The sequence below is a fragment of the Macaca thibetana genome, chromosome 4, assembly GCF_024542745.1.
Source record: "Macaca thibetana thibetana isolate TM-01 chromosome 4, ASM2454274v1, whole genome shotgun sequence".
Taxonomy (NCBI): Eukaryota; Metazoa; Chordata; class Mammalia; order Primates; family Cercopithecidae; genus Macaca; species Macaca thibetana.
The window spans coordinates 148609019-148637013 of NC_065581.1; the positions used below are offsets into that span (position 1 = coordinate 148609019).

Genomic DNA, 27995 nt, shown 5'->3' on the forward strand with positions numbered 1-27995 from the left:
TGGGAGCTTGATACCTAGCAGCATTATAAGCCCTTCATTGATACTAAAATAGAGTGCTACGCAGCAGGCCCTACAGGGAGTTTGTAGACTACTATTTGCCCCAGGACCTGCCCTATGAACTTATTCAGATTAAGTCTGAATGACCTCAGAGCCCAGTTTTCTCTCCTAGCAAATCAGGAGCAGGAAACCCGATGGAAGAAGGAAAAACTCGGAAATGGGAGGAATGCAAAAATGACTACATCTCCCAGAATGCACTGCACACAGACCGGCGTCGAGCGGCGCATGCTGGGATTCTTTCTTTTCCGTGGGCGTAAGGAAGTGCTTTTTGAATGAGGTACTGCGGGCCGAGGTGTTGGAAGTTCCTAATTCTTTCCTCGTTAACTGTGAAACTCTGCGTGTTGGAAAGGCCTGGCCTCAGTCGTCAGGCCGGGAGAGGTATTGGACGCCGCGCACGCACTCCTCTGCCAGCGAGGCCCGAAGGGGAAGCCTAGCGACGCGCAGTGTGGCAGCTGCTGGCCTCTGGGCCGGTAAGAATTGATGGTCCCCTCCCTCATTCCCCAGGCCCAAAGCCTTGACCCACTTAGTGCCTGCTAGTTTCGCGTCCCTGGCTTGTGCCTTTGGCGCGGAACGTTTGGGAGACTCGGCCTTGCGGCATTCTGACTTCACCCACCAAGTGCCTAGCCTGGCACTGGGTACCTTCTTATCTCTCACTCGCTTCCTCTGAGGCGCCTGGGTACCCTCTTGTCTCTTACCCGCTTCATCTGAGTCCATGCCCAAGTGCATCATTCTGTGTCTGACCGTGTCCCAGCCACCGGAAGAGAATAAACTCCGGGTGTGACTTTAATCCCACTGGGGGCCCGGGAGAACTGCCTTCTAAAATCAGAGACTATATCCATTTGTCTGGAGAGAAATGAGAAAAATAAGGACAATGTAGGGAGGTATTTTAAAGGTAAATTTGTTTAAATGAAGGGAATAGTGCCATTACTTTTCCTGTTTGATTTTAAATAGTCTTTAAACACTTTTATGTCAGTAGTCAGCACTTTATTTGTCCATAAAATCCAAAAGTAACTACCTTTGGATTTTACAGTAGTCTTTGACAACCTCAGAGAGATGAGATACCTTGCCCAAAATGACGAATCTGAAATTATTACCCAGTTCTCTTGACTCTGGAATAAGTGCTTTTTTTTACTATACCACTTCTGCTTTTATTCTTGGGGCTGAGGATACAGGCTGCGGAGCATGACGGGGTTGGCATTTTGGCTTCCACCTTTTTCTGCTTGTGGTGACCTATCTGAGCCAGAATTTCTTTGTGTAGAACGATAATAATAGCACTTAAATTAGTGTGACACATTTAAGGCTGTTTAAGTGTTAAACTCTGCTATTAAGATGTGTTTATTTACCCTCCTCAATATAATCAGCTTCAGTGTTCAGTATTTAGATATATCAGTTGATAAATAGGTTTCTTTTCTTCATTTTTTCTTACCTGATTTATCTTACCTGGACAATTTTTTAAACGTTATTTTTTCTCTGCCTTGGGCCAGAGACATTTTTTTGAAATATTTTATTTTAAAAATTACTTGTTTTCATTATTGCCTTTTTTTTGAAAACATAAACTTGAAATTTTGGTTGATATTTATAAATAAGTTTTTGTATTTGAGGAACAGTAAGTACATTGAAAACTTCTTCATCAAAATAATCCAGCGTTAAAGACCAAATAATTGTCTCAAATCATTTTATGAAACACATTTTTCCTTCAAATCTTACTTTGAAATTTAAAATAATGTTATGTTCTTTTCTAGCTACTTGTCATACCATGCTTTCCTGTGATATTTGTGGTGAAACAGTAACCTCAGAACCAGACATGAAAGCTCACCTAATTGTTCACATGGAAAATGAAATTGTATGTCCGTTTTGCAAGTTGTCAGGTGTGAGTTACGATGAAATGTGTTTTCATATTGAAACAGCTCATTTTGAGCAGAATACACTTGAAAGAAACTTTGAGAGGATAAATACTGTACAATTTGGAACTTCAGATAACAAGAAAGACAACACCCTACAGTGTGGAATGGAAGTTAATTCAAGTATTCTTTCAGGTTGTGCATCTAATCATCCAAAAAATTCATCTCAATGCCTGACTAAAGATAGTACTTTAAAACATGAAACCTTTTATTCAGAGAACTTAACTGAATCTAGAAAATTCCTGAAAAGTAGGGAAAAACAGTCTGGCCTAACCGAAGTAAAAGGATCTATTTATGAAACAACGTACGGTCCTCCCGAATGTCCATTCTGTGGAAAAATAGAGGAGCATAGTGAAGATATGGAAACTCATGTGAAAACAACGCATGCCAATCTTTTAGACATTCCATTGGAAGGTAAAGTTTTCATTTCAATGTAAATTATTATAAGTTTACAGCCTCAATTTAATATGTGGTGGTCTAAAAGTTGGTTTGTAAGTCAGCTTACCACAGATGTGTTTTGAAATCCATTTTATGTCTATAGCATTTTTCATTTGCCATTATTGAAATATAAAAGTACATTATGGAAAAGAATTTTGATGCAGATATAAAATGTTTCAGCTACATTGAGAGTAGTTTTGGAACTTTCTGTCTAGTTTCCGGAGGGTATTCTTTTTATTGTCACTAACCCAATAGCATCTGGACTGTCCTGGACTCTCTGACTTTGCATTGAGTTCTAGTTTGACTCCATTATTCTGTTATGATTGGAGAACAAACTGTCTGTGATATCAGTTCTTTTAAATTTGTTGAGGCCTGTTTTATGGCTCAAGACATGATCTGTCTTGGTCATGTTCCATGGGTACTTGGGAAAAAAAAGTGTATTCTGCTTTGTTGGGTGGAATGTTGTATGTATGTCACTAGATCCTGTTGTTTGTGTTCAGATTATTTATATCCTTGCTCGTTTTTCTATAGTAGAACTGTCTAGTAGTTCTATCAATTTTTGAGAAGGGGTTGTGAAATCCCTGATTATAATTGTAAATGTATCTATTTTTACTTCCAGCTCTGTCAGGTTTTGTTTCATGTATTTTGAGGCTCTGTTGTTGGTGTGTACACATGTAGGATCTTAGGTCTTTTTCTCATTGTTGGACTTTAAGAATTTGTCGGGCCAGGTGTCATGGCTGTTGCCTGTATTCCCAGCAAGTTGAGAGGCCAAGGTGGTCAGATCCCTTGAGCTCAGGAGTTGGAGACCATCCTGGGCAACGTGGCAAAAGCTCGTCTCTTCAAAAAAACAAAAACAAAAACAAAACACTAGCCAGGCCTAGTGGCTTGCATCTGTAGCCCCAGCTATTTGGGAGTCTGAAATAGGAGCATCACCTGAGCCTGGGAAGTGGAGGGTGCAGTGAGCCGTGATCACACCACTGCACTCCACTCTGGGTGACTAAGACCCTGTCTCAAAAAAAAAAAAAAAAAAAAAAAATTGTTCTGTATTTTGGATACAAGTTCTTTTTTGGATGTGTATTTTGCAAATATTTTCTCCTAGTCTGTGGCTTGTTTTTTCATTCTTTTAACAGTGTCTTTCATGGAGTAGAAGTTTTTAATTTTAACAAAGTGCAACTTGACAATTTCTTCTTTCGTGGATCATGCTTTTGGTGTTGTGTCTAAAAACTCTTTGCCAACTTCTAGAAGTTGGATAGTTTTGCATTTTACATTTAGATCTGTGAATTATTTGAATTAATTTTTGTAAAAGGTATGGAGTCAGTGTCTACGTTCTTTTTTAGTGCATTTCTCTGATTATGAAATATCTTGTATGTAGTTGTTTTAATTTCCTCTATTATGAACTGCATGTTACATTTTTTGTACACTTGAGTTACATGGATTTTTCACCTGGATATTGTCAAATATTTTCTGAGTTTTTTTCAGTTGCTTTTAAAATATATTCTCAATACTAATCCTACAGCTGTATTCTATAAGATGTTGCTTATCCTTGAATTTTGTGCAGTATTTGAATTTTGTTTTTGTTTTCTATGTATTGTCTAAAAAAGTATTCTTTACTCTGAGTTCAAAAAGGTATTCTCATATATTCTAAAAACTTTAATGTTTTATATTTTCACTTTTTAAAATTTTTTCTGGATTGTGTGTGTCTGTGTGTGTGTGTGTACATGTGTGTATTTCGTGAACTTGGGATCTAATTTTTAGGTTTTCTCTGTACAGAAACCAGATTTATCTCTGATTTATAATATAGTTTCTGTCTTTTATTACATTTTCATATCTGTGTGGGCCAGTTTCTGGTCTCTTACTTCTGCTTTATTTATGTATGTGACTTTTGTTTCCTTATTACACCACCATTTTAATAACTATTTTGTAAAATGTCATCAACATCAGATAGGACAGTTTTTCCCTTGTTCTTCATTTTCATTATCAACTTAGACTTTCTCATTCTTTTGAGTTTTATAGCCATATTGTCAAGTTTCATGAAAACTGTTGTAATTTTGTTTTAAATTAGATCAAAGTACATCTCCCCGTTAATTCAGGTCATCTTTTGTATCCTTTAATACAATTTTGTGTTTTTTTTTTTTTTTTTTTTTTTGAGATGGAGTTTCGCCCTGTCACCCAGGCTGGAGTGCAATGGCACGATCTCTGCTCACTACAACCTCTGCCTCCTGGGTTCAGGCAATTCTCCTGTCTCTGCCTTCCGAGTAGCTGGGACTACTGGCACCCACCACCATGCCCAGTTAATTTTTGTATTTTTAGTAGACAGGGTTTCGCCATGTTGGCCAGGCTAGTCTGGAACTCCTGACCTCCGACAATCCACCTACCTCGGCCTCCCAAAGTGCTGGGATTACAGGCATAAGCCACCACGCCCGACTTTGTGTTGATTTTTCATTGTACATTTGTGTTAGCTTTATTTCTGTATAGTTTATAGTTTCTGTTGCTTTTGTAAATTAGATTTTTTCCCTCTCATCTAAGAAACTTTTGTAGTTTTATAGAAACACTGTCAATTTTTATAGATAGTTGAGGTATCTAGTCTTATTCAACTATTACTAATTTTATTTTATTTTATATTTTTTGAGACAAGGTCTCATTATGTCACCCAGGCTGGAGTTAAGTGGCATGATCATGGCTTACTGCAGCCTTGACCTCCTGGGCTCAAGTGGTTCTCCTGCCTCAGCCTCCCAGGGAGCTGGGACTACAGGCCTGCACCACCACGCCCAGATAATTTTTTTTTTTAGTGGAAATGAGGTCCTGCTATGTTACTCAGGCTGGTCTTGAACTCCTGTGCTCAAGCAGTCTTCCTTCCTCAGCCTTCCAAAGTGTTAGGATTACAGATGTGAGCCACTGCATCTGGCCTGTTACTAATTTTAATAATTCTACATTAATTCCCTTGAATATTCTAAGTAGATCATTTTATTATCTGCTAATAATGAAAACTTATGGACTGCTGCAAGGAAAAAAATAAGTGTATTGATTAAAAATGCCTGAAAATCCTTTGCTGACACAATGTTTCCTGTAAGTTTCTCAGGACCAGTAAACTGGTGAATTATGGTAGTCTTATGAGTCTGAATGTTTAGTTGAGTTTAAAAAAGACCTGTTGTCATTAGAAGTACAGAAGTTAAATAGGAAAATAGCTAGGTTTAACCAATGTTCAGTTATAGTAAATGGAACAGGTGAATTTGCAGGTGGTTTTTAGGGAATGATTATCATATAGAGAAGATGCATGGAATCTGGACTAGAAAGTAAAGAAAAACATGAGGGTGGTAATGAATGACAAAAAAATAGGGTTTGTATATTCTATATAGGAGGTTTTAGTTAGGTCAAACAGTTTTTAGAGTGGTAGAATTAAAAGAAGTGAGATGGAAGGATAGGTGGTCGGGAGTGATATTTGAAATTGAGATTTCAGAGGTGGTTCATTTATTAGTGATAACAAATTATGGGTATAATTTTTGTCATTCCGTGGGTAAATTAGGGTAAAGGAAAAGATTATTGGAAATAAAGGCATAGAACTATCCCTATGGATATTGAAGTTGCTAAGAATGATCATAGTATAGGGGCTAGGAAAAGAAGATTTTGATCCAGGTGTTAAAATTGCTGCTAGTAAATGAAAGGAGTGTCTAAGACTTCAGAAAATATTAGGCACTAAGAAAGGTAGGTGATGCCATATTATGGTGACATGAATTATTACAAAAATGGGGCCTAAAACAGGTTTGACAATGATGAAAGGGAGCAAAGGGGATGCCTCTTCTAGTTCTAGGGCCCTGAATTGTGCAAGAAAAGTTGCCTCTGTGTTAGGGGGCTGTAGAGAAAATGGGATGTCATGAACCAACCAGATTTTAGTTAAGAAGGTGAAGTGAATATTCAGAGAAAGATTGTATGTATAGAGAAGCTGACTGATGATAGATGATATTTCTGGAAGGCATTGGGTAGGTATTGGGAGAATAGGAGGGGTAATAGCTTGGGTCAGATCAGTGGATGTCCTTCAGATATTTAAAGATTGTTAAGACACTGCCACTGAACAATTAGATTGGATTCATAGACAGAACAGTGTTGGTGGTTATGTCAACCCTAGATGACTCCACCGGACGATGATGGCTAACCTCTGAGGCATAGTTTAGATTCTGGTGGTAAAAAAGGTATACAGGGATATGAGGTGTAGTGTGGTCTAATGTTGAGGAAGGTTGGTTATCACTTAAAACTAGAAGGGATGGAGGGTTTGGCTTGCAGTAGTGTGATGATCAAAGAGATAAGCAAAGGCCTCCTTGACATTGGCTCTGACTCTAAGTCATATTATGGTAGAGAACTGGCTGAAAGACTTCTCTTATATCTCCCAGCATTACTTATGGAAGCTGTAAACCATTATTTCTTAGTGCAGATTTTGGAAATATTTTTTGAGTGCTTATTAATACTTCATTTTCTCTTGAGCTTTGCCATTGAATTTTTTATTCCAATGATTATATCTTAATATTTTCATTTTTTTCATCTTTCTATTTTTGCTTAGTAACTTTCTGTCCTGGTTTCAAAGATTCAGTTACCTCCTTTATTTCAGTGAGCATTTCGGACATACTTATTTTACTGTTGATAAGGATGACTGTAGCTCCATTTCTTCACAGGTAACTTTTTCAGTTTATAGATTTCTGGGCTATTTTTCTTGGCATTGCAGCCCCCAATGAGTTTATCAATTCAAATTTTAGTGTTCATCTGTTCTGGGAGTTTTATATGATCCCTTCCCTGTGAAGCAGTTTCATGGTTCCTTCACCCTGGCTGTTCACAGTCTCTGCTTTCAGACCAGGCCTTACATATATGGATTGATCCATGCTTTCACTCTGCGTATACACACAATTCTGGGTCCCTCTTCTATGTCCCCTATCTGCTAGGTCTTGGTCTTATAGATGGACCACTTCTGTTTTTGGCAAGCTAGACCTGTCTGCCTGCAGTGCTATGTGATGGATGTAGCTCTTTAATCTCCTCCTCCTGTGTAGACAGTATTACCCTAATTCCCAGCTTTATGCTGAATGTTTAAGTTCAGCACCTTAGCACTCTGGTGGGTGCTGAGAATTTAGCCCTAAAAACCCATATCTAGACTGGGCCCTACTTACCGCTTTGGTTTTCCTTTCTGCTTCTCTTGTTTTGACTACAGATCTGAATATTTATTATTAATATTTCCTTTTTTTGGAGTGGTGTGAGAGGTTTTGCTATGCTCAGCCTTCTATCTTGACCCTAGAACTAGAAAAATAGCTTTTAAATCCACTACAAAGAGCTTTTACTTATATAAGGTTAATAAGTGGTAGACAGTCTTTGACATGGGGTGAAATACCTAAAAGTTAAAAAAATAAAACCAACTTGGTTGGGCATGGTGGCTCATGCCTGTAATCCCAGCACTTTGGGAAGCTGAGGCAGGAGGATCACTTGAATCCAGGAGTTTGAGACCAGCCTGAACAGCATAGTGAGACCCCAGCTCTAAAAAAAAAAAAAAAAAAAAAAAAATTAGCTGGGCATGGTGGCGCATGCCTTTAGCCCCATCTAATTGGGAGGCTGAGATGGGAGGATTGCTGGAGTGAGCCATGATGGTGCCACTGCACTTCAACCTGGGCAACAGAGCAAGACCCTGTCTTAAAAAAAAAAAAAGAATTGAAATTAAAAAATAAAAACAACTTAATTATGTCTCTAATACAGACTGTGATCAGCCACTCTATGATTGTCCTATGTGTGGGCTTATATGTACCAATTACCATATTCTTCAGGAACATGTTGACTTGCATTTGGAAGAAAACAGCTTTTGCCAAGGTATGTTTATATGTTTAAAGATAAAAATATCATTTAATTTCTACTTTCCAGGACACATATCTAATTTTTAGATTTGTGACATGGAAAAAAATATTTAAAAATACATCTTTTCCTTTAAAAGTGTTTTATTTACAAGTTGAGGCCATTTCTTTAGCAGCTAGAAGTAACTGCATATTGTATTTGGTCAGCAAAAATTGTTGAACTAGAAAACTGCCATATGGCACCTAAAATTTGACAAATGAATGTGAACTATATAACCAAAACATCTTTCAATGCATCTTGAGCTGCTTGAGCAGGCTTCTAAATGACTTATTGGTTTTATTGTGATTCTATAAAAGTTTTCCTTTCTCCCCTACGTTTTTTAATAGTGGCTTTGTTTAAGTAATTATTATGGTGTCTTAGAAGTGGAAAAATTCTATATGAATTTTAGAAGCCCACTGAACGAAAATAAAAAGTAGATCCCAAGAGAAACCAATTGTATTTTACCCTATTGCAGTTTTTTAAGGTACGTAGATAGCTTCTATTAAGACAGAGGTCTTTAGTGTCCAGCGTCAATGATCTTAGTACCAGTATCAGTGTTCATGGACAGTGTTACTGCTCACTCACCCTAACCCAAAGTTGAGATTATTGGAGCAAAGATGGAAAAGTCCTCTGCTCTGGTGGTTTCTGAGTGCCTGCTAATTCTTACTCTTATTTATGATAGGCTTTGTATGAGCACATATATTACACTGTAAACGTATAGTGGGTAATAAGAAAAAGATATGGTCTAAGTAAATCACTGTAGATAGCCTCAGGGGACACTAAACATTGAATGTGACTTGTATATCTCCAAGAATGGAAGGGTGACCAAATAGGAAGATGTAGCAGCAGCTGAGAACTTTGAAGGGAAAGGAAGAATATTCAGTGATATAATTAAAACATCAGGTCGAGGGGTTAAGGAGACAAGATAGTGGCCAGAAGCCACTGACAAATGGATCTGGGGGACACTGAGTAGAGAAGATGCAGGGTGACTGTTGCAAAGTTTTACCATTTTCAGGGGCCAAACAGTAATTAAATTATTATCTAACACCTGTACTTTGTAAATGTGTATTTTTATGCTCTTTATTATTTTCTTTTTCTCCCCTAGTATTTCTTGGAAAAATCAATCTGCCTTAGTTATGTTAAGGAGTATCAATGAAGGATGTTACTTAACCTTTTAAAATTCCGGTTTCCTCAGTAAACAATAATATCTACTTCATAAGATTGTTATAAAGATCAAATGATATAATTAATGAAAAGTGCTTGTCACAGCTTAAACACTCAGTGAGGCTGGACATAGTAACTCATGTCTGTAATCTCAGCACTTTGGGAGGCCGAGGCTGGTGGATCACCTGAGGTCAGGAGTTTGACACCAGCCTGACCAACATGGTGAAACCCGTCTCTACTACAAATACAAAAATTAGCGGGGCATGGTGTAAGGCACCTGTAATCCCAGCTACTCGGGAGGCTGAAGCAGGGGAATCACTTGAACCCGGCAGGCAGAGGTTGCAGTGAGCTGAGATCGCACCATTGTACTCCAGCCTGGGCAGTCAGAGCAACACTCCGTCTCCAAAAAAAAAAAAAAAAAAAAAGTCACTATTAGTTGTCATTTAGTTGGAGGTTATTCCTTACTGAAGCAGTTCTAAGTTTTGCTAGATTTGTACTCAGTTCCAAATCATCACAGTCATGAATAAATGGCAAATAATAGCATTTACTCTATTTTAAAAACATGTATTAAATAATAAATAATCTTTGATTGTAACAGTTATTTTATTCTGAACATTAAAAATACCTAACAGGCATGGATAGAGTCCAGTGTTCTGGTGATCTACAATTGGCTCACCAGCTTCAGCAAGAAGAAGACAGAAAGAGGAGATCTGAAGAATCAAGACAAGAAATAGAAGAATTTCAGAAGCTGCAGGTACAAAGATTAATAAGAATTATAATATTTTGATTTGGTAAAGTTATTTTTCAAATATGCTTTCAGGACTCCAGTATATTATTTTTGTCCTTGTTATTATTCAAAAAAAAATTTGAACATGTTTGTAACAGCCACCATTTATAAATATTCATTCTAGTCGGGCACAGGAGTAATCACTTCACATATAATATCTCAAAATCTTTACAACAAATTCATGGTTATTTTAGGCTCCTCCACCCCACCTTTTTTTTTCAGATGAAGAAATGGAGACAGAATGGTTAAGTAACTTGCTCAGTGTCAGGCAGCTAATTAGTGATAAAGCTTGTACTCAAACCTGTGTAAGCTGATGGGACAAATTAGGAAACCAAGACTCAGAATTTAAGTGTTTGTATAGATACTTGGAAGTGAAATTTATACCTAGAATTAATGTCTCCTGAGTCTTAAATTATTTTACAGATCACAATTTCAGGCATTTAGAAAGAACTATTTTATGGGAAAATGCTTTTTTAATGATATTTGAGGCTTCATTTATCTTAGGTGGGTGATTTTACCTGTTGGACTAAACTGGCAGCATCTGCTATATTTTTAATGCATTTAAAATTTTAATGTCTGTTTTCCTTTTTTCAATCCTAATTTGTAGACTATAGTGTTATCTGTGCTAATAATGCTCATAGATTTTGTTGTTGTTTGTTTGTTTGTTTTTTTGAGACGGAGTTTTGCTCTTGTCACCCAGACTGGAATGCAATGGTGCAGTCTCAGCTCACTGCAACCTGCGCCTTCTAGGTTCAAGTGATTCTCCTGCCTCAGCCTCCCAAGTAGCTGGGATTATAGGTGTGCACCACCATGCCCGGCTCATTTTTTTGTATTATTAGTAGAGACGGGATTTCATCATGTTGGCCAAGCTGATCTTGAACTCCTGACCTCAGGTGATCCACCGCACCTCCCAAAGTGCTGAGATTACAGGCCTGAGCCACCGTACCTGGCCTATTGCTCATAGTTTTTAAATGTTCTGTTTTTAGCGATGATAGGATAGTGCATAAATAAAAAGGGTTTACAATTGAATAGGTTTGAAAGTGTTCAGTTAAACAGGTTTGTATACTTTGGGACTTCTCAAAACCTTTAATATACTAATGTGCATGTACATATCACAATTTTTCCGGCCGTATTTGACCTCTCTTTTTTTTCTCAAACATCTCACATGGGTATTGTTGCTTAGAATGTGCTTTGGAAGACCTAATGTAGGATTTTTTTTCTCACTGGTGACTCATAATACTTGCAAAATAGGAAAGAAAATTGGCTTTTCTTAAGACCTTTATGCCTTATGTAATTTAAAACATGATCAATACAAAAAGTTTCCAATATTTAAGGAGATTATGTAACTTTGCAAGTTAGTCGTTTAGGTCTCTGAAAACTTTTCCATGGTTTTATACATACTATTTGAGATTCTCAGTCCAGTGTACAAAACATAGTTCATTTATTGTGTAACATGACTGACTAAATGAATTATGGATTAAGTAGGCCTTTGTGGACTAGATTGGGAACCAAATAACAAGGACTGACAAGTTTCCTTGAAAAAATCAGTAATGCATTCAGAACTCTTCTGCCTCTCCCAATACCTGAGGTAGAAAGACAGGATCCACGAGGTCAGGAGATCGAGACCATCCTGGCGAACACGGTGAAACCCCGTCTCTACTAAAAAATACAAAAAACTAGCCGGGCGAGGTGGCGGGCGCCTGTGGTCCCAGCTACTCGCTACTCGGGAGGCTGAGGCAGGAGAATGGCGTAAACCCGGGAGGCGGAGCTTGCAGTGAGCCGAGATCGCGCCACTGCACTCCAGCCCGGGCGACAGAGCGAGACTCTGTCTCAAAAAAAAAAAAAAAAAAAAAAAAAAAAAAAAAAAAAAAAAAGAAAGACAGGATCCTCTGCTTTCCCTACTTCAGGAAAAGCAAATCTCTTGCCCCTGAGATTGATTATAAAGAAGTGGTTGCTTATTAAGTCAATACTTTTTTTGTGTATATGTTATTAGTTTTTGTAAAAATCTTTAAGTTACCTTGTATAAAGTCTATAAACTAGAATGTTTCAACATGTTTCCAAATAAAATTATGATAAGTTTCCATCCTCATAGAGTTACAGGGATGTAAAAAGTCATTTATTTTTATGTTCAATAGAGACAATATGGTTTAGATAATTCTGGAGGATACAAACAACAACAACTACGAAATATGGAGATAGAAGTAAATAGGGGAAGAATGCCTCCATCTGAATTTCATAGAAGAAAAGCTGATATGATGGAATCATTAGCTATTGGTATTGATGATGGAAAAACAAAAACTTCCGGTGAGTACTTAAACATCAGTCATTGTTTTAATATTGCTTACACCACTGAACTAATAATGAGAATCATTTTAATTTTGCCTAATTTTCATAATCCATCTGTGCACATTATTTTTTTTAAAATGTGTCATTTTAAAACCTCTGAATTATTTTTACAGTAAATAATTCACTTAACACTTATATTGTGTTACTTGACATTTAAAAAACTGCTCTAGACAGTGCTAAGAAAAATATAATGTGAGCCACATATATAATTTTAAATTTCCTGGATCCACATTAACAAAAGTGAAAAGGAACAGGTGAAGTTAATTGTAATAGTTTAAACCAGTGTATCCATTACATTATTATTTCAAAACGTAATCAATATTAAAACTATTACTGAGACATTTTACATTCTTTGTACATTCTTCAAAATCCATTGTGTATTTTCTACTTTACAGCACAACTCAATTTGGCAGCCACATTTCAAATTCTCCATAGTCACAAATGGCTGGTGGCTGTTTTATTGTTTGTACATTTTTAGACACTGACAGCTCTATATACATTGTATCCTTTAACTCAAACATCCTCTCCTGTACTGTTACATATTCCAAATAAGGTCACTGTTGCTTAGAGAAGTTACGGTGACTTTGCCAAAGCAAGGTTACACAGCTGGTTATTCCTAATCATATCTTCCTTGCCCCATAATACGGCTTTTTTCTGACAAGTATTAAAATTTTTTTCTTTGTATATATTAATATATAAACAGACTTTTTATGGAAACAAACTTTGTTACTGCCACCCAGATTTTTTGAATCTTAGTGTTTTGCCATATTTACTTAAAAGTTTTTAAAGCTTCAACACCTTTCATAGGTATTCAAAGCCCTTTATATACCCTTTTACTGATTCTAATTTGCCCTCCCCACAAGGGAACTATTATCCAGAGTTTGATATTTATCAGTCTCATACATGCTTTAGTACTCTTACCGTGTATGTACACTTGCATAAAATATTTTGCATGTGTTTATATATAAATGGGATACAACATGTATGCTATAAATTGTTTTGCTCAAGTATGTTGGTTCTTACAGTTCTGCTTCATTCATTTTAGCTGCTGTATAGTATTTCCTTGTATGAATTATAGCTCATTTACCTTGTTTTCATATTGATGAACATTTAGATTGTTTCCAGTTTTCTACTCTTATAATTTATTAGCATGTCTCCTCCAGGAGTTTCTCTAGTATTGCATCCAGAACTGGAATGCTAAGTTAAAGGGCATGCAAATCTTCAACTTTGTTAAGGTTATTGAAGAATTGTTTTCCAAAGTGCTTGTAATCTACACTCACACCAGTGTATTTCACACACTGTATCGTGACACTTTTAAATTTTTGCTATTTAACAGGTTATGAGATGATACATGTTTTAATTTGCATTTCCTGGATTACTCCTGAGTTAGTTTCCTCTTGAATGAATTACCTATTCTCTTCCTTTCTCTGTTCTCTATTGGGTAGTTTGTTCTTACTGATTTATAGTAGTTCATTAAGTATTCAGAACACTATTCTTTCATTAGTTATATGAGATGCAAATATCTTTTTCAGGCCTATGGTTTGTGTTTAAATGTTATATATAGTGCCTTTAATTAGACAGAAGTTTTGAATTTGAATATAATCAAAGTTCTCAATCTTTCTATTTATTATTTGTGTCTTAAGTAACTCCCCCATCTTTAAGATCACAAATATATACTTTTACGTTTTCTTCAAATATTTCTATTTTGCATTTCACATTTTGATTTTTAATCCTCCCAGAATTTATTTGTATGTATATGTTGGAGGGAGGAGAAAGAAGATAGGAATCTGATTATTTTCTCCTTATTTATAACAGTCCTTATGGCAAGTATGTATTATTCTTATTTATTTCACTACCATTTATTGAATCTATATTTTCTCCACCTATTTGTAATACTGTATATTATGGATTTTCATATATCCATGAGTCTGTTTCTAAAGGCTGCCTTTATATTTTTTCAGGGGTCTCCACGTAAAAAATTTCTCACTATGGCATAGAACATCCTCCAGATGTGTGATATGATTCATTAGGGTACAGGAAGAAAACATATCTGTAGAAAAGCACACTGCCCTGTAATATAGAAGTGATTTACTGTCAGAGATTTTTATTTTTCATTAATTATGCAAGTGTTAATTAAGCAGCTATCATTTAAAGAGCCTTCACTATTATACTGCAATCTCATTATAATTTTAACAACAGAATATAACTGAAGATAAGTTTACTGTGGAAAATGTCTAAAGAGATTTAGGTGCTAAGGAATAAAAAGTATAAGGAAATTTCCCCCTAAAGCAGTTGTATGATGTTGCTAAGACAGTGTGGCACTCCATCTGATATGTAACATATATACTTAAATATACTAGAATGTTTATTACTTTTCTTTCTATTTTTTCTGTCTGCCACCCCACCTCATTCTTAAAGGGCTGTCTCAAATCTTGATCTCTTAATCAAAGTCTATATATTAAAATCTACATTTAGCTTTCTTTTTCTGAATTCCTAGGGTACCCATTCATTCCATGCTACAACATTTAGTACTCAGTTATATAGTATTTTAATTGTTGTTTTTCTTGAATTCAAGTCTTTCTAAGTTCTTTGGAAGTGGTTATAGTGATCAGTATTTCTCCTTTTCATGGTGCAAGGCACAGCTACAACTATTGGTTCATTTAATTGTTTTTATTTATTGATCTTTTATTGTCTTTCTTAAAGATAGAAACCCATTTTCTTATAGGAAACCATTCAAGCAAAAAGGATTTAGTTATTGTCTTTGGTGCCACAAGCTATGAGAAAGTTATGGGGAATATAAATAAGATCTCCCTACCCATATAGGCTTCACAGAGTCTGTAGAGCATGTAAATATACACAGAGAACTATAGTATTCTGTGACTGAATGTGGCTAGTACCTTGGGGACACAAAAGCAAGGTTAGAATCAGAAAAAGAGTCTATGAAGACAGTAGCATGTGAAGGATCTATAATTTTGAAACATAAGGAGAGTATACTAAAAGCAGGAAAGGAACAAAGTCAGATGTCCATTGTCCTAACACCTTGTTTTTCCATATTATAGCACTTGTTATAGTTGGGGTCCATGACATTTTAAAGGATATTATCATATTTATCTTTTTGTACTTAGCACTTAGATAGTGCCAGGTGTATAAAAAGTACTTAGCAAATGCTGAATTTGAAAATTATAGTTTAAAAAATTAAATTGAATTAAAACTCCATGGGCCAAATTATGTTTAATGTGTTTAGTTAGGCCACAGCCAAATTTAAAGCAAGAAGAGTAATGTGAAATAAAGGTAAGTCGATAGATAGCTTTCTGTGGACTTCATATAACATAGATTAGAACTATTCTAATTAGGTTTATAAGGCTGTTAATAAGATTCCTAAGCCTATTGTTCTGCCTGAAGAAAGGTTGTCTTCTGTTGTCTCAAACAAATTAATTCATCTCCCCAAATAGCAAAATGGAATAAGTTACTAAAGGGTTGAAATTTAGTGTATTGGAGTATGGGATATGTTTATTATTCATGCAGTTGAGTTTTTAAATGAAAACATTTGTGTTATCTCATGCTTCGAAAATTACAGAATAATCTGCAAAATAAAATCTTAAATTACAAAAAAATTAAAACTGTTAGTAATAGAAAGCTATTAATATTTTTTGATCAGGAGCAAATTGATTAAGACTGAATGATCTCCTGTAGTCTATACAATAAAATGGAGAGACAAGAAGAACTTTCATTCAACAGTTGTACTTTATGTGCTGGGCCCTGCAGATGCAGAAAATTTCAATGAACTGTAATAAATAATATGCTAGTGTGAGGAAACTTGGACTATAGTAACAAGCAAGGGCACAAACTAAGGTTATAGCAATAAGAAGGTGAAGAAGATGGAATTGACAGGATTTAGATATGGAGTGTGAAGGAAAGGTTGATACTAAAAATGTATGACATAGTCATATAAAAGTGATAATGACTGCTTCTAAATCTCTTTTCTACTTTAGGAATTATTGAAGCACTTCATAGGTATTATCAGAATGCTGCCACAGATGTGAGGCAGGTGTGGCTTTCTTCAGTGGTGGATCACTTTCATTCATCTTTAGGTGACAAAGGTTGGGGTTGTGGTTACAGAAACTTCCAAATGCTACTTTCATCATTATTACAAAATGATGCTTATGATGATTGCTTAAAAGGTATGTGAAATCTAGTACTCTGAACTTGTCATCTGATAAAATACATATGATATAGAATGATATAGCATACATAATTAATAGCTTTAACAATTAGCAGATATTTATATAAGAAACCTGAATTCTGGTTAGAAGAAGAGAAAATGATAGAAGACGTCAGGAATAACTGTCTTAAAAACTGTAAAGTTCCCCTAGTACATGATGCACTGCTAAATGATATTATTCAGTATTAACAGTCATGTAATATGTTTGCTTGTGTAATTTTAGGTATGTCGGTTCCTTGCATTCCAAAAATTCAATCTATGATTGAAGATGCATGGAAGGAAGGTTTTGATCCTCAGGGGGCCTCTCAACTTAATAACAGGTTACAGGGAACAAAGGCCTGGATTGGAGCATGTGAAGTATATATACTCCTGACCTCCCTAAGGGTAAAGTATGTACCTTAAAACCTAAATAAATGTTATTTCCTTATCTGGGAGCTTTGTTTTTTAAAATTTTATTTTTTATCAAAGAGATAGTTTAAAAATAAAATTAAGTAGCACTGAATTAAGTAGTATTGAAAATCAGTAACCTATTCACTATCTTGTGCTCTCCTCTACCCTCAAGTCCTGTCTCTCAGAGGCAACTGTCACTTCCATTGTTTTTAAATAGTATGCTTTCATAGCTGTTTCTTGGTTTATGAGTTTTAAGTATTGTCTGTTTTAATATCTTATACTTGTTTACCTTCAATCCTTCTAATATGATTAAACCTCAGTTTTTATTAAAATCAGAGTTTACATCATTTTATGAAGTCAGATTTTATTACACAATTGCATAAATATTGCTTATTGCTGATTTTGTTTTCTAAAATCATTTATAATTTTTTCTTGAGTTAATAATTGTGTTTCCTTTTCTCTTTTACTATAATATGTGACGACATCATGGCCTCAAGTTTTTGCACCCCACCTGTCATGTAATCTGAGGCTCTCCTTATTCTTGGACACATCCTTCTTGGAGCCTTCTGTCCTCTTTGCTCCAATCTGGACTTTTTGCCTTCTAGATCTACAGCTATTATCATGTAGCATTTGTTCACTCTGTGTGTGTGTGTGTGTGTGTGTGTGTGTGTGTGTGTGTGTGTGTGTTAGGACCTGGATTTGTCTTGGATTTCATGTCTCTTTTTTAGGTTACTTCCTTTTGCTCGAGCACTTCCTTCATTAGTTTCCTGAGAAAGGGTGCCTAGTCATTATTACTTAAATGATAGTTTGGATGGCTATATTATTCTTAATTCTACAATCATTTTCACATCAAATTAAGTTTCTATTCTTCTGATGTCTAGCGATGAATATTACTATTGAGATGGTAAGATGTGATCAGATTCTCATTTTTAAAATGTATAACCTATTTATTTTCTATGGAAGTTTTTCCAGTCTTCTCTTAGCCCGTCATAATTTCATGATATTATGAAATTTCATTGTGGGGTGTAGGGCTTTGATTCATTGTGTTAGTCATTTGTTTTTCTCTTTGAATCTGGAATTGTGAGTTGTCTAAGATCTTAGTTCCATCTAGGATAGTAGGTAAGAGCTTGAACTTTGGAGTGAGACTGCCTAACCTTGATTCATACCTTTCCTACTTAATAGCTGAATGAATGAGCTCATCTGTACCTAGGTCTACCATTGATAAAAGAAGGTATTAATAGTAGTTAGACAATTAAATGGAATAATAAAGTGCTTAGAACTGTGACTGGCACACAGCGTGACTTCAGAGGTTAACTATTGTTGTTTGAAAGTTATAATCCCTCCGTTTTCTTTGTGGAACCGTTGATAGATGGCCACTGAACTTCTCTTTTTTTTTTTATTTATTTGAGACGGAGTTTTTGCTGTGTTGCCCAGGCTAGAGTGCAGTGGCGCGATCTTGGCTCACTGCAACCTCCGCCTCCTGGGTTCAAGTGATTCTCCTGCCTCAGCCTCCTGAGTAGCTGGGATTACAGGTTCCTGCCACCATGCCTGGCTAATTTTTGTATTTTTAGTGGAGACGAGGTTTCATCATGTTGGCCAGACTGGTCTTGAACTCCTGACCTCAGGTGATCCATCCGCCTCGGCCTCCCAAAGTGCTAGGATTACAGGCTTCAGCCACCGCTCCCGGCCTGAACTTCTTTACCTTCTAAGTTTATCATGTCTTTTTCTTTAAAATCTTTGCCTTTTGTTTTATTTTCTAGATTTACTCAAATTTATCTCCCAATTACTGTATTGAAATTTTTATTTTCACCATTATGTTAAGGGGTAATTTCACAGCATCATTTTCTTTATGGTTGCAAAATTTCTTCCAATGTTTTCTTTCTATTGCCTGCATTTTGTTTGTTCCATATTAATTTATTTTCATGTCTGTTACTTTAGTCTTTTCTATTTTGAAAGCTTTCTTTTAACTTTTGGAAATCCTTAGTTGTCCATTCAGAGAGTGAAGAATGAAACATTAAAAAGCTGATTTAATGAAACATTAAAAAGGACTGCATAGAGCTTGCAGATTAGCAGATTTCATTTAAAAGTCTTAGGTGGAAGGTTACTATTTGATTGGGGTACTCTCAAAGATCATTATATAGAGAGATCTTTTCCCAGAAGTTATCCAGAGAAGAGTTTTTCACTTTCCTCCCTAGAGTTCCTGCATTAGTGGAGGGGAGAGTTAAGGTGTGATTTGCCTTCGAAGCAAACTTTCAATTAATCTCATATTTTTAGCCTCACTGTTCTCAAACCTTGTGCTTCTAAGCTTTCAGCCTCTCTCTGATTTTGAAACATACAGTCTCCATTTTCTTTTCTTTTTTTTTTTTTTTTTTTTTGAGACGGAGTCTCGCTCTGTCGCCCAGGCTGGGGTGCAGTGGCCAGATCTCAGCTCACTGCAAGCTCCGCCTCCCGGATTTACGCCATTCTCCTGCCTCAGCCTCCCGAGGTAGCTGGAACTACAGGCGCCCGCCACCTCACCCGGCTAGTTTTTTGTATTTTTTAGTAGAGATGGGGTTTCACTGTGTTAGCCAGGATGGTCTCGATCTCCTGACCTCGTGATCCGCCCATCTCGGCCTCCCAAAGTGCTGGGATTACAGGCTTGAGCCACCGTGCCTGGCCCATTTTCTTTTATTTACTTGGATATGTTCTCTGTGCTGCTTTTCATTTTCTGAAGATGTGAGCTTTTTTCCTCTCTTCCCATTCTCTTTGTCCGGATGTTTAAATCATTTTCTCCTTCAGTATTGTGTCATCGGGCTTTTAAGAGGAAATAGAGATAGATGTCTGTGATCATGTTGAATGGAACATTTGCCTTAAGCTTTATGGCTTTATATTTTCTTTTATGTTTGTTTCTAAGTTATTTAACCAGTGTATCACATTCTTTTTACCACATTAATTGATTAGATTCAGAGGTAAAAATATTTCTTTCGTTTATATAGAAAAACTAATATTGTGTGTATATATAACTTTCTTGAATTATTTAAATTTAAAGAACTATTTTAATGCCCTCTAAATTTATTTCTGCTTTCCTCCTTTTTCTTTTTGCCAATCTGTTCACACTTTCAGATTATATATACTCTGTCATGTTTTGATGTTTTGAGTTTTAAAGTAATTCTTTTTCTTTTTCTTTTTTTTTTTTTTTTTTTTTTTTTTTTTTTTTGAGACAGAGTCTGTCTCCAGTTTGTCACCCAGACTGGAGTGCAGTGGCGCAATCTTGGCTCCCTTCAACCCCTGCCTCCCAGGCTTAAGTGATTCTTGTGCTTCTGCCTCCTGAGTAGCTGGGATTACAGGCATGTGCCACCACACCTGACTAATTTATTTATTTATTTATTTTTATTTTTAGTAGAGACGGGGTTTCACCATGTTGTCCAGGCTGGTCTTGAACTCCTAGGCTCAAGCAATCCACCTGCCTTGGCTTCTTAAAGTATTGGGATCACAGGCATGAGCCACTGCACCCAGCTGTAATTTTTGTCCAGCTTCTTTCTTGGTACCTTAAATAATTTAGAAAGCTTTTTTATTAATATATTGTGAATATGTTTAACAGTTATTTACATGTCTTTTTGTTGCTCTCTATATGAATTATACTCTGTAGGGTACTGTTTAATTAGTATTCTAAATGTAAATATGCAAACTGCTAACCCCAAAACATTCTTTTTACTTATAAACAGTTTATCCAGAAGTTTATTTGAGCACTTAAAACCCAGTAACCAGCATTAAATTTGCTGAGGCTGAGGTTAGCAATTTGAATGTTTTAGAGATTTTATTGCCAAGAGAAACAACGACAGGATATCTGTGCTGTAGTTTAAAGTGATGATAAAGCTGTCAAATGCTTTTTAGTTGTACCTGACCTTTCAAAAACAGTCGTTGAGTAGTATAACCAGTGTTTCTGGTTAAAAAATTGTTTATTCAAGGGTGACTTACTCTTGAAGGAAGAATACCACAGTGGTCTGGTGGAAAATAGGAGATACATTTATAGATGTGGGTACACACACATTTTTTATGATCTTTGCAATTATTTTCTGTTACAGAGATTTGAAGTATTTTGGGTCTATTTGATATATACAAATGGCTAATGAATTAAAATCAGAAATCAGCTTCTAACTGATCATCAGGGTTAGAAACTAGAATAAATACTGTGAAAAAATTATGTGTAGATGACTTTTTAAAAATCAAGTATGGTCATTATTTACTATTCATGGAGATTTTATTTATCAGAAAATGTTTGTAACCTTTAGGTTAGTCAGCAGACTTAATATGAAGTTCTTTAAATAGGTAGCTAGTTAGAGGAATAGTTAAACAGGGAGAATTGTTAAATAGTTATCCCCCACAAAAAGGAGTTTTTGAGAGAAATAATAAAAATTTGTATTTACTTTTCTTTCTTCTTTTACAGGGAAGTAATGGTTAGAAAAAGTTAGTTCTAAACTAAGAATTTGTTGTATTTGATAACTCCATCAATGAAAATATTTTAAAATGCCCTTTAAATATGCATTTTGTCAATTTTTAATAGGTGTCATATTGTTGATTTTCATAAGTCAACTGGTCCTTTGGGTACACACCCTCGCTTATTTGAATGGATATTGAACTATTATTCTTCAGAGGGGGAAGGGAGTCCAAAGGTAGTGTGTACATCTAAACCTCCTATCTATCTTCAGCATCAAGGTTAGTATTAATATAACTCATACTTGACAATGTTATTTGTAAGATAACAAATTGTTGCTTTTAGACAGGTTAAGGTTTCTGTTTGTTTGTTTTTTTAGAGAGAATTTCGCTCTGTTGCTCAGGCTGGAGTGCAGTGGCACATTCTTGGCTCGCTGCAACTTCCACCTTCCAGGTTCAAGTGATTCTCCTCAGCCTCCTGAGTAGCGGGGATTACAGGCGCCTGCCATCATACCTGGCTAATATTTGTATTTTTAGTAGAAACGGGGTTTCACCATGTTGGCCAGGCTGGTCTGATAATAGCAGAGAGTATTATGACATTAATCTGTCTAATTTTTCAGAGCTCCTTTGACAGTACAATACTGTCTTAGGAAATTAAGATTGATATTTCTACAGTACTTTGTTGGGTAATGAAGGTTGATATTCCTGACATCTTCAGGACCTTTTGCACTTGTTGTTTTCTGTTTTTGGTTCACTTGTCCTTCATTGTTCATCCCTTATCTTCTTGGGTCTTTACCCACATGTCACTTAAGTGAGGCCTTCCCTGACCTTGCCTTACCTTACTTAAAAGTGGAACTCAAGGCCAGGCATGGTGACTCATGCCTGTAATCCTAGCACTTTCAGAGGCCGAAGCAGGAGGATTGCTTGAGCCCAGCAGTTTGAGACCAACCTGAGTTGACATAGTGAGACCCTGTGTCTACAAAAACGTAAGAAAATCGGCACATGCCTATAGTCCTAGCTACTCAGGAGGCTGAGGTGGGAAGGTCAGTTGAGCCCTGGAGTTGGGGGCTATAGTGAGCCATGATTCTGCCACTGCACTCCGCTGTCTCAAAGAAAAGTACAACTCGAGGCCGGGCGCGGTGGCTCAAGCCTGTAATCCCAGCACTTTGGGAGGCCAAGACGGGCGGATCACGAGGTCAGGAGATCGAGACCATCCTGGCTAACACGGTGAAACCCCGTCTCTATTAAGAAATACAAAAAACTAGCCGGGCGAGGTGGCGGGCGCCTGTAGTCCCAGCTACTCGGGAGGCTGAGGCAGGACAATGGCGTAAACCCGGGAGGCGGAGCTTGCAGTGAGCTGAGATCCGGCCACTGCACTCCAGCCTGGGCGACAGAGCGAGACTCCGTCTCAAAAAAAAAAAAAAAAAAAGTACAACTCATCCCAACATCCCACCACTGGCATTTTCTTCATTTATTTACCTCGTTTCTAGAGTATCTCTTCCTATTAGGATATAAGTTCCAAGAAGGCAGGCACATTTGTTTTGTCTGCTGTTATATACCTTTGTGCTTGGAATAGTACTCCGCACATAGATACTTGGTAAATTATGAATGATGGTTTGGATTGACAGGAATAAACAGAAGTAAATATTAGGAATTTCATTGTTTAGGGATACAAACTATAAGAGGTTAAGCTTCCTTCACTGATTTCTAGCATTTATAGATTTACTTTTGTTTACCTTTTGGAATCATGAGAATTTTGTTCTAGAACAGTTTTTGTTCTTTCATTTGAGATAATTTGAATAAGAAGGATCAAGGGATTGGGAAAGGAAAAGTAAAATATTTGGCAGAATAAAAGCAGAGTTTTTTTTTGTAATGAAGCCTTTAGAAAACTAAAGTTAAATGAAAAAACTGAAGTAGAACTAAACTCTTATGTCTTAGGAGAACTCAGATACATATGTGTCAGAGAGTCCGACTATATATTCTAAACACACATATGCTCACACAGCATATATACAGAGACTATTTGTATAACTGTAAGTAGATGTGACATATGTATAACAAAAAAAAATCTTTTGATAGGTCACAGTCGAACTGTTATTGGAATTGAAGAGAAAAAAAACCGAACATTATGCTTACTAATATTTGATCCTGGATGTCCTTCTCGAGAAATGCAGAAATTGTTAAAGCAAGACGTAGAGGCTAGCAGTCTCAAGCAACTTCGAAAATCTATGGGAAATTTAAAACATAAGCAATACCAGATAGTGGCAGTAGAGGGTGCTCTTTCTCCAGAGGAGAAAGTTGTAAGTATCTAAATATTTATATGTGAAGTTTGAATGAGATGAACTTAAAAGTTTAAAACTTTTAGTTTAAAATCAATGTTATCACTTTTTTCTTTTTTTTTTTTTTCTTTTTTTTTCCCTCTTTTTTTTTTTGGAGACAGGGTCTCACTCTGTTGACCAGGCCTGAGTTCAGTGGCATGTGATCATGACTCACTGCAGCCTTGACCTCCCAGGCTCAACTGATCCTCCTGCTTCAGCCTCCCGAGTAGCTGGGACTACAGGCACATGCCACCACACCCGGCTAATTTTTATATTTTTTGTAGAGACGAGGTTTCACCATGGTCCCCAGGCTGGTCTCAAACCCCTAGGCTCAAACGATCTGCCCACCTCAGCCTCCCAAAGTGTTGGGATTACAGGCGTGAGCCACTGAGCCTAGCCCACTTTGTATTCCTTAGTACCTTACTCTGTTTCATTAAGTTTGAAAAGACATTTGGTTTTATATGTTTTTAGTTTTCTGGAATGAACATATTTATATTTGAAATGGTACTTTAATGACTTTCTATACTTAGAGCTTCATAAAAGTATTTAATGTCAGGTGAGCAATGAATAATAGAAACATATATAAGAAAATCTAACTTAATCCAAGGAGACCTAACTCATATTGGTCTTATAATTATGGTTTATTAATATATGATTCTTGTGATTCCTAAGGCTCTATTTTATGCACTTGGGCTTATTGGATATTCACATTTCTAGAATTTAACTTCATTAGAATTTCCTCTTGTCTTTATTCCTTGCAGTTAAGTGATGCGCACAATATTACAGAAAAATTTCTAGGAATTGAATCCTAGCCACTACACTGTCAGGGAGGGACATAATATTATAGAAAAATTCCTAGGAATTGAAAATTTTCCACTTGATATGATAGCACATCAAGTCTAGAAAATGTGTAAACCCTAAATTAAGAAAAAAAGCTCCAGAATACTTCACATTGATTTATTTCCCTCTAAAGAGAAAAGACACTGAAGACTAGAGACAAACAGTTATGGAGAATAATGGGATCATGGGGGAAAGGACTATAAGTTTTTGAAATAATGGAGCTAGAGTAATCTTTTCAGCCTCGTAACATGGGATGTAAAGGCAAGGATTGTTTAAGAGGTTCTTTAAGTTACTTATGATACATTAAAAGATTTCTTTGTAATGATTTAAGTATAAAAATTGCATTCATTTTTTTTAACCCTATCATTAAATTGTCCAGAGAAAGTTAAAGTTTTGTTTTAATTATTTTAAAATACCAAGATGCTTACTCACCAATGTACACATTGAGAACATTTCATACATTAATTTTTTTTTTTTTTTTTTGGAGACCAACACTCACTTTATCACCCAGGCTGGAGTGCAATGGCTTGATCCCAGCCCACTGCAGCCTCTGCCTCCCTCCCCGATTCAAGTGATTCTCCTGCCTCAGCCTCCCGAGTAGCTGGGATTACAGGCATGCACCACCACGCCCAGCTAATTTTGTATATTTAGTAGAGATGGGGTTTCACCATGTTAGCCAGGCTGATCTTAAACTCCCAACTTCTGGTGATCCACCTGCCTCGGCCTCCCAAAATGCTGGGATTACAGGCGTGAGCCACCATGCCCAGCCACATTAATTTTTTTAACCCTATCATTAATTTGACCAGATAAAGTTAGAGGTTTGTTTCAATTATTTTAAAATACCAAGACACTTGCTCACCAGCGTACACATTCGAGAGCATAGGTGTGGTTAAATATTACTATGGAGTCTTGCTGAACATTTTAGTTAGCTGTTATCTTTCTGGTCTTGGAAATGGAGCTGTTTATGGTGTTAGAATACTAAAAATGTGCTCTCTGCACTGTACATTTGATGTTCTAGTTTTCTGAGTCATGAACAGTAGCTGTGCTTTAACTGTAAGAATCGTAACTTGGCTAACAATGTGTAACACTGCCAGATAGAAAAGGAATAACAATAATAAATATAATAAGATTTTAATTATAATAGATTGAAATAACACTTGTCTAATGCTTATTCTGTACTATGGGCTATCCTAAGCACATTACATATGTTAACTAATTTAATCCACACAACAGCCCTATAAAGTAGACACCATTATTAATCTCCATTTTATAAAAGAGGATGCTGAGGCAGAGAGAAATTGTATTCCTAAGGTAGCACAACTGCTAAATAGAGAGTCAGGATTCCAATTTAGGCAGTTTGCATCTGGAGCCCTGCCCTATATTGCCTTTTCTGTAAGGATACAAAACCTCATAGTCATGTTTGCTGAGCTTTTGTATGAACAGTTTCACATTTCTTCTTGAAAAGATATTACATTTTGAAAAATGAAAAAAATTTAACCTTACTAGTTTAATATAACTTATTTTTTTTAGCATCTGTTTCTTATAGTGATTCTGTCCTTTTTAACAGTACTTTATACTGTAGGAATTCAGCCAATATTAATGTGCCAAGTGTTTTGCAGATCATCAGGTGGAAGTCTGCAGCTTTATCTAAATTAGGGCAGAATAGTAATTTTACTTTTATCTCATATTAGCTTTTATAACTAATTTTTTAAAAGTCTATTTCTTCAAAGCAATAACTACAATTTTTTAAATTATAGGATTAAAAACAATTTTGATAGTTTATGGTATCCCAAAATATTTATATTTATAACTGCATTTTATGTTTTGTTCTTCATATTTGTACTTATGATGAGTTCTGATCTTTTAATAATCATTCAACTATTATAGAAAAAGAGTGATTGGTTTTCAAAAATTTTTTTTTATCTTGGCCACTGTCTTATAATTACCATAAGACATTTCTACCATAGATATGTTTTGAGTGTCTACTAATTTTAAACCGTGTTCTAGATGTTGGAGCACTTGTTTAGGTGAAGGGATTTATTTTAGACTATATCACCTAATGCAGTTCAGTTAAATAGTAAATACAAATTTATGCAATAGCCATGTTCCTTAATTCTTTTTCACATTATGATATGCAGTTTTATTTTTATTTTTATTTTTTATTTTTATTTTTTTGAGACGGAGTCTGGCTCAGTCACCCAGGCTGGAGTGCAGTGGCTCGATCTCGGCTCACTGCAAGCTCCGCCTCCCGGGTTCACGCCATTCTCCTGCCTCAGCCTCCCAATAGCTGGGACCGCCGCCACGCCTGGCTAATTTTTTGCGTTTTTAGTAGAGACGGGGTTTCACCGTATTAGCCAGGATGGTCTCAATCTCCTGACCTCATGATCCGCCCGCCTCGGCCTCCCAAAGTGCTGGGATTACAGGCGTAAGCCACCGCGCCCGGCCGATATGCAGTTTTAAAGTTACCCCACTATATTCTTAATTTTCCATTGTGTCATTCTTGTATTCTCAGCTTGATTTAACTTAGTTTTAATTTAGCTTGGTTTGACATGTCTTGATTTGGAACTCAGGTTTTGAAAATAGCACAAACATTGAAAATTTTTTTGAAGTGATGTTTTTAAGACTATAATGAGGGATATGCATAATGTTTATAAAGTTTCTCTCTGCACAGCCCTGTCTTCCTCTAGCCTCCTCTGTTTTCGTTCATCTCTCTCTGACTTTGAGCCAGCATTTTACTTTTGACTCATTATTCCATAAAAAAGTGACATTTTCTATTTCATACTGTTTTGTCTTTATCTCGATAGGAATTTTCTTTGTTTATGTCTTGACTGGAAAAATGTTTATTCCTAACTTTATAAGTTTGAGAATACAGTTTTTCTTTAGGAATTTTCATTATTATCTTGAAAAAAAAATCCAGATTTTATTTTTTATGTTAGAATGACAACACATATTCTAATTAATTGACTTATAGCTTAAAATTGTTTTTAAAAATTTCTTTTCAAGGCCAGGAGACAAGATTCTCAAGTCTTTACAGCCGAGAAGATTCCTTGAAGAATCAAGCATTTCAGTACTTGAGAACAATGCTTTGTTTTCTAAATGTAGATATTGAACTCCTTAACACAATTATGAATCTGTGAATTCTCTAAGTCTTAACATAATTTAATTTCTAAAATGCCTGTGTTAATTAAGTTATACCTATCATACTTCATTGTTTGGTAAGTATTTCAATAAAATGTCTTGTTTTTGCATTGTGGATTTTG

General features: G+C 36.0%; 1 protein-coding gene across 2 annotated transcripts; it reads left to right on the forward strand.

The window, feature by feature from the left end:
- Positions 1–280: 280 nt before the first annotated feature.
- ZUP1 (zinc finger containing ubiquitin peptidase 1) lies at positions 281–27988 on the forward strand. Of its 2 annotated transcripts, XM_050786613.1 has the most exons (10): positions 281–527; positions 1800–2372; positions 8124–8234; positions 10052–10173; positions 12342–12510; positions 16545–16733; positions 16998–17163; positions 21708–21859; positions 23657–23877; positions 27739–27988. In XM_050786613.1, the coding sequence occupies exons 2-10, from the start codon at positions 1814–1816 to the stop codon at positions 27784–27786; spliced, it is 1737 nt and encodes a 578-aa protein (XP_050642570.1). In that variant the 5' UTR covers positions 281–527; positions 1800–1813; the 3' UTR covers positions 27787–27988. The 2 variants fall into 2 exon arrangements, with proteins under 2 accessions (XP_050642570.1, XP_050642571.1); XM_050786614.1 differs by lacking the exon at positions 1800–2372 and having other exon boundaries at positions 284–527.
- The last annotated feature ends 7 nt before the right edge of the window (positions 27989–27995 follow it).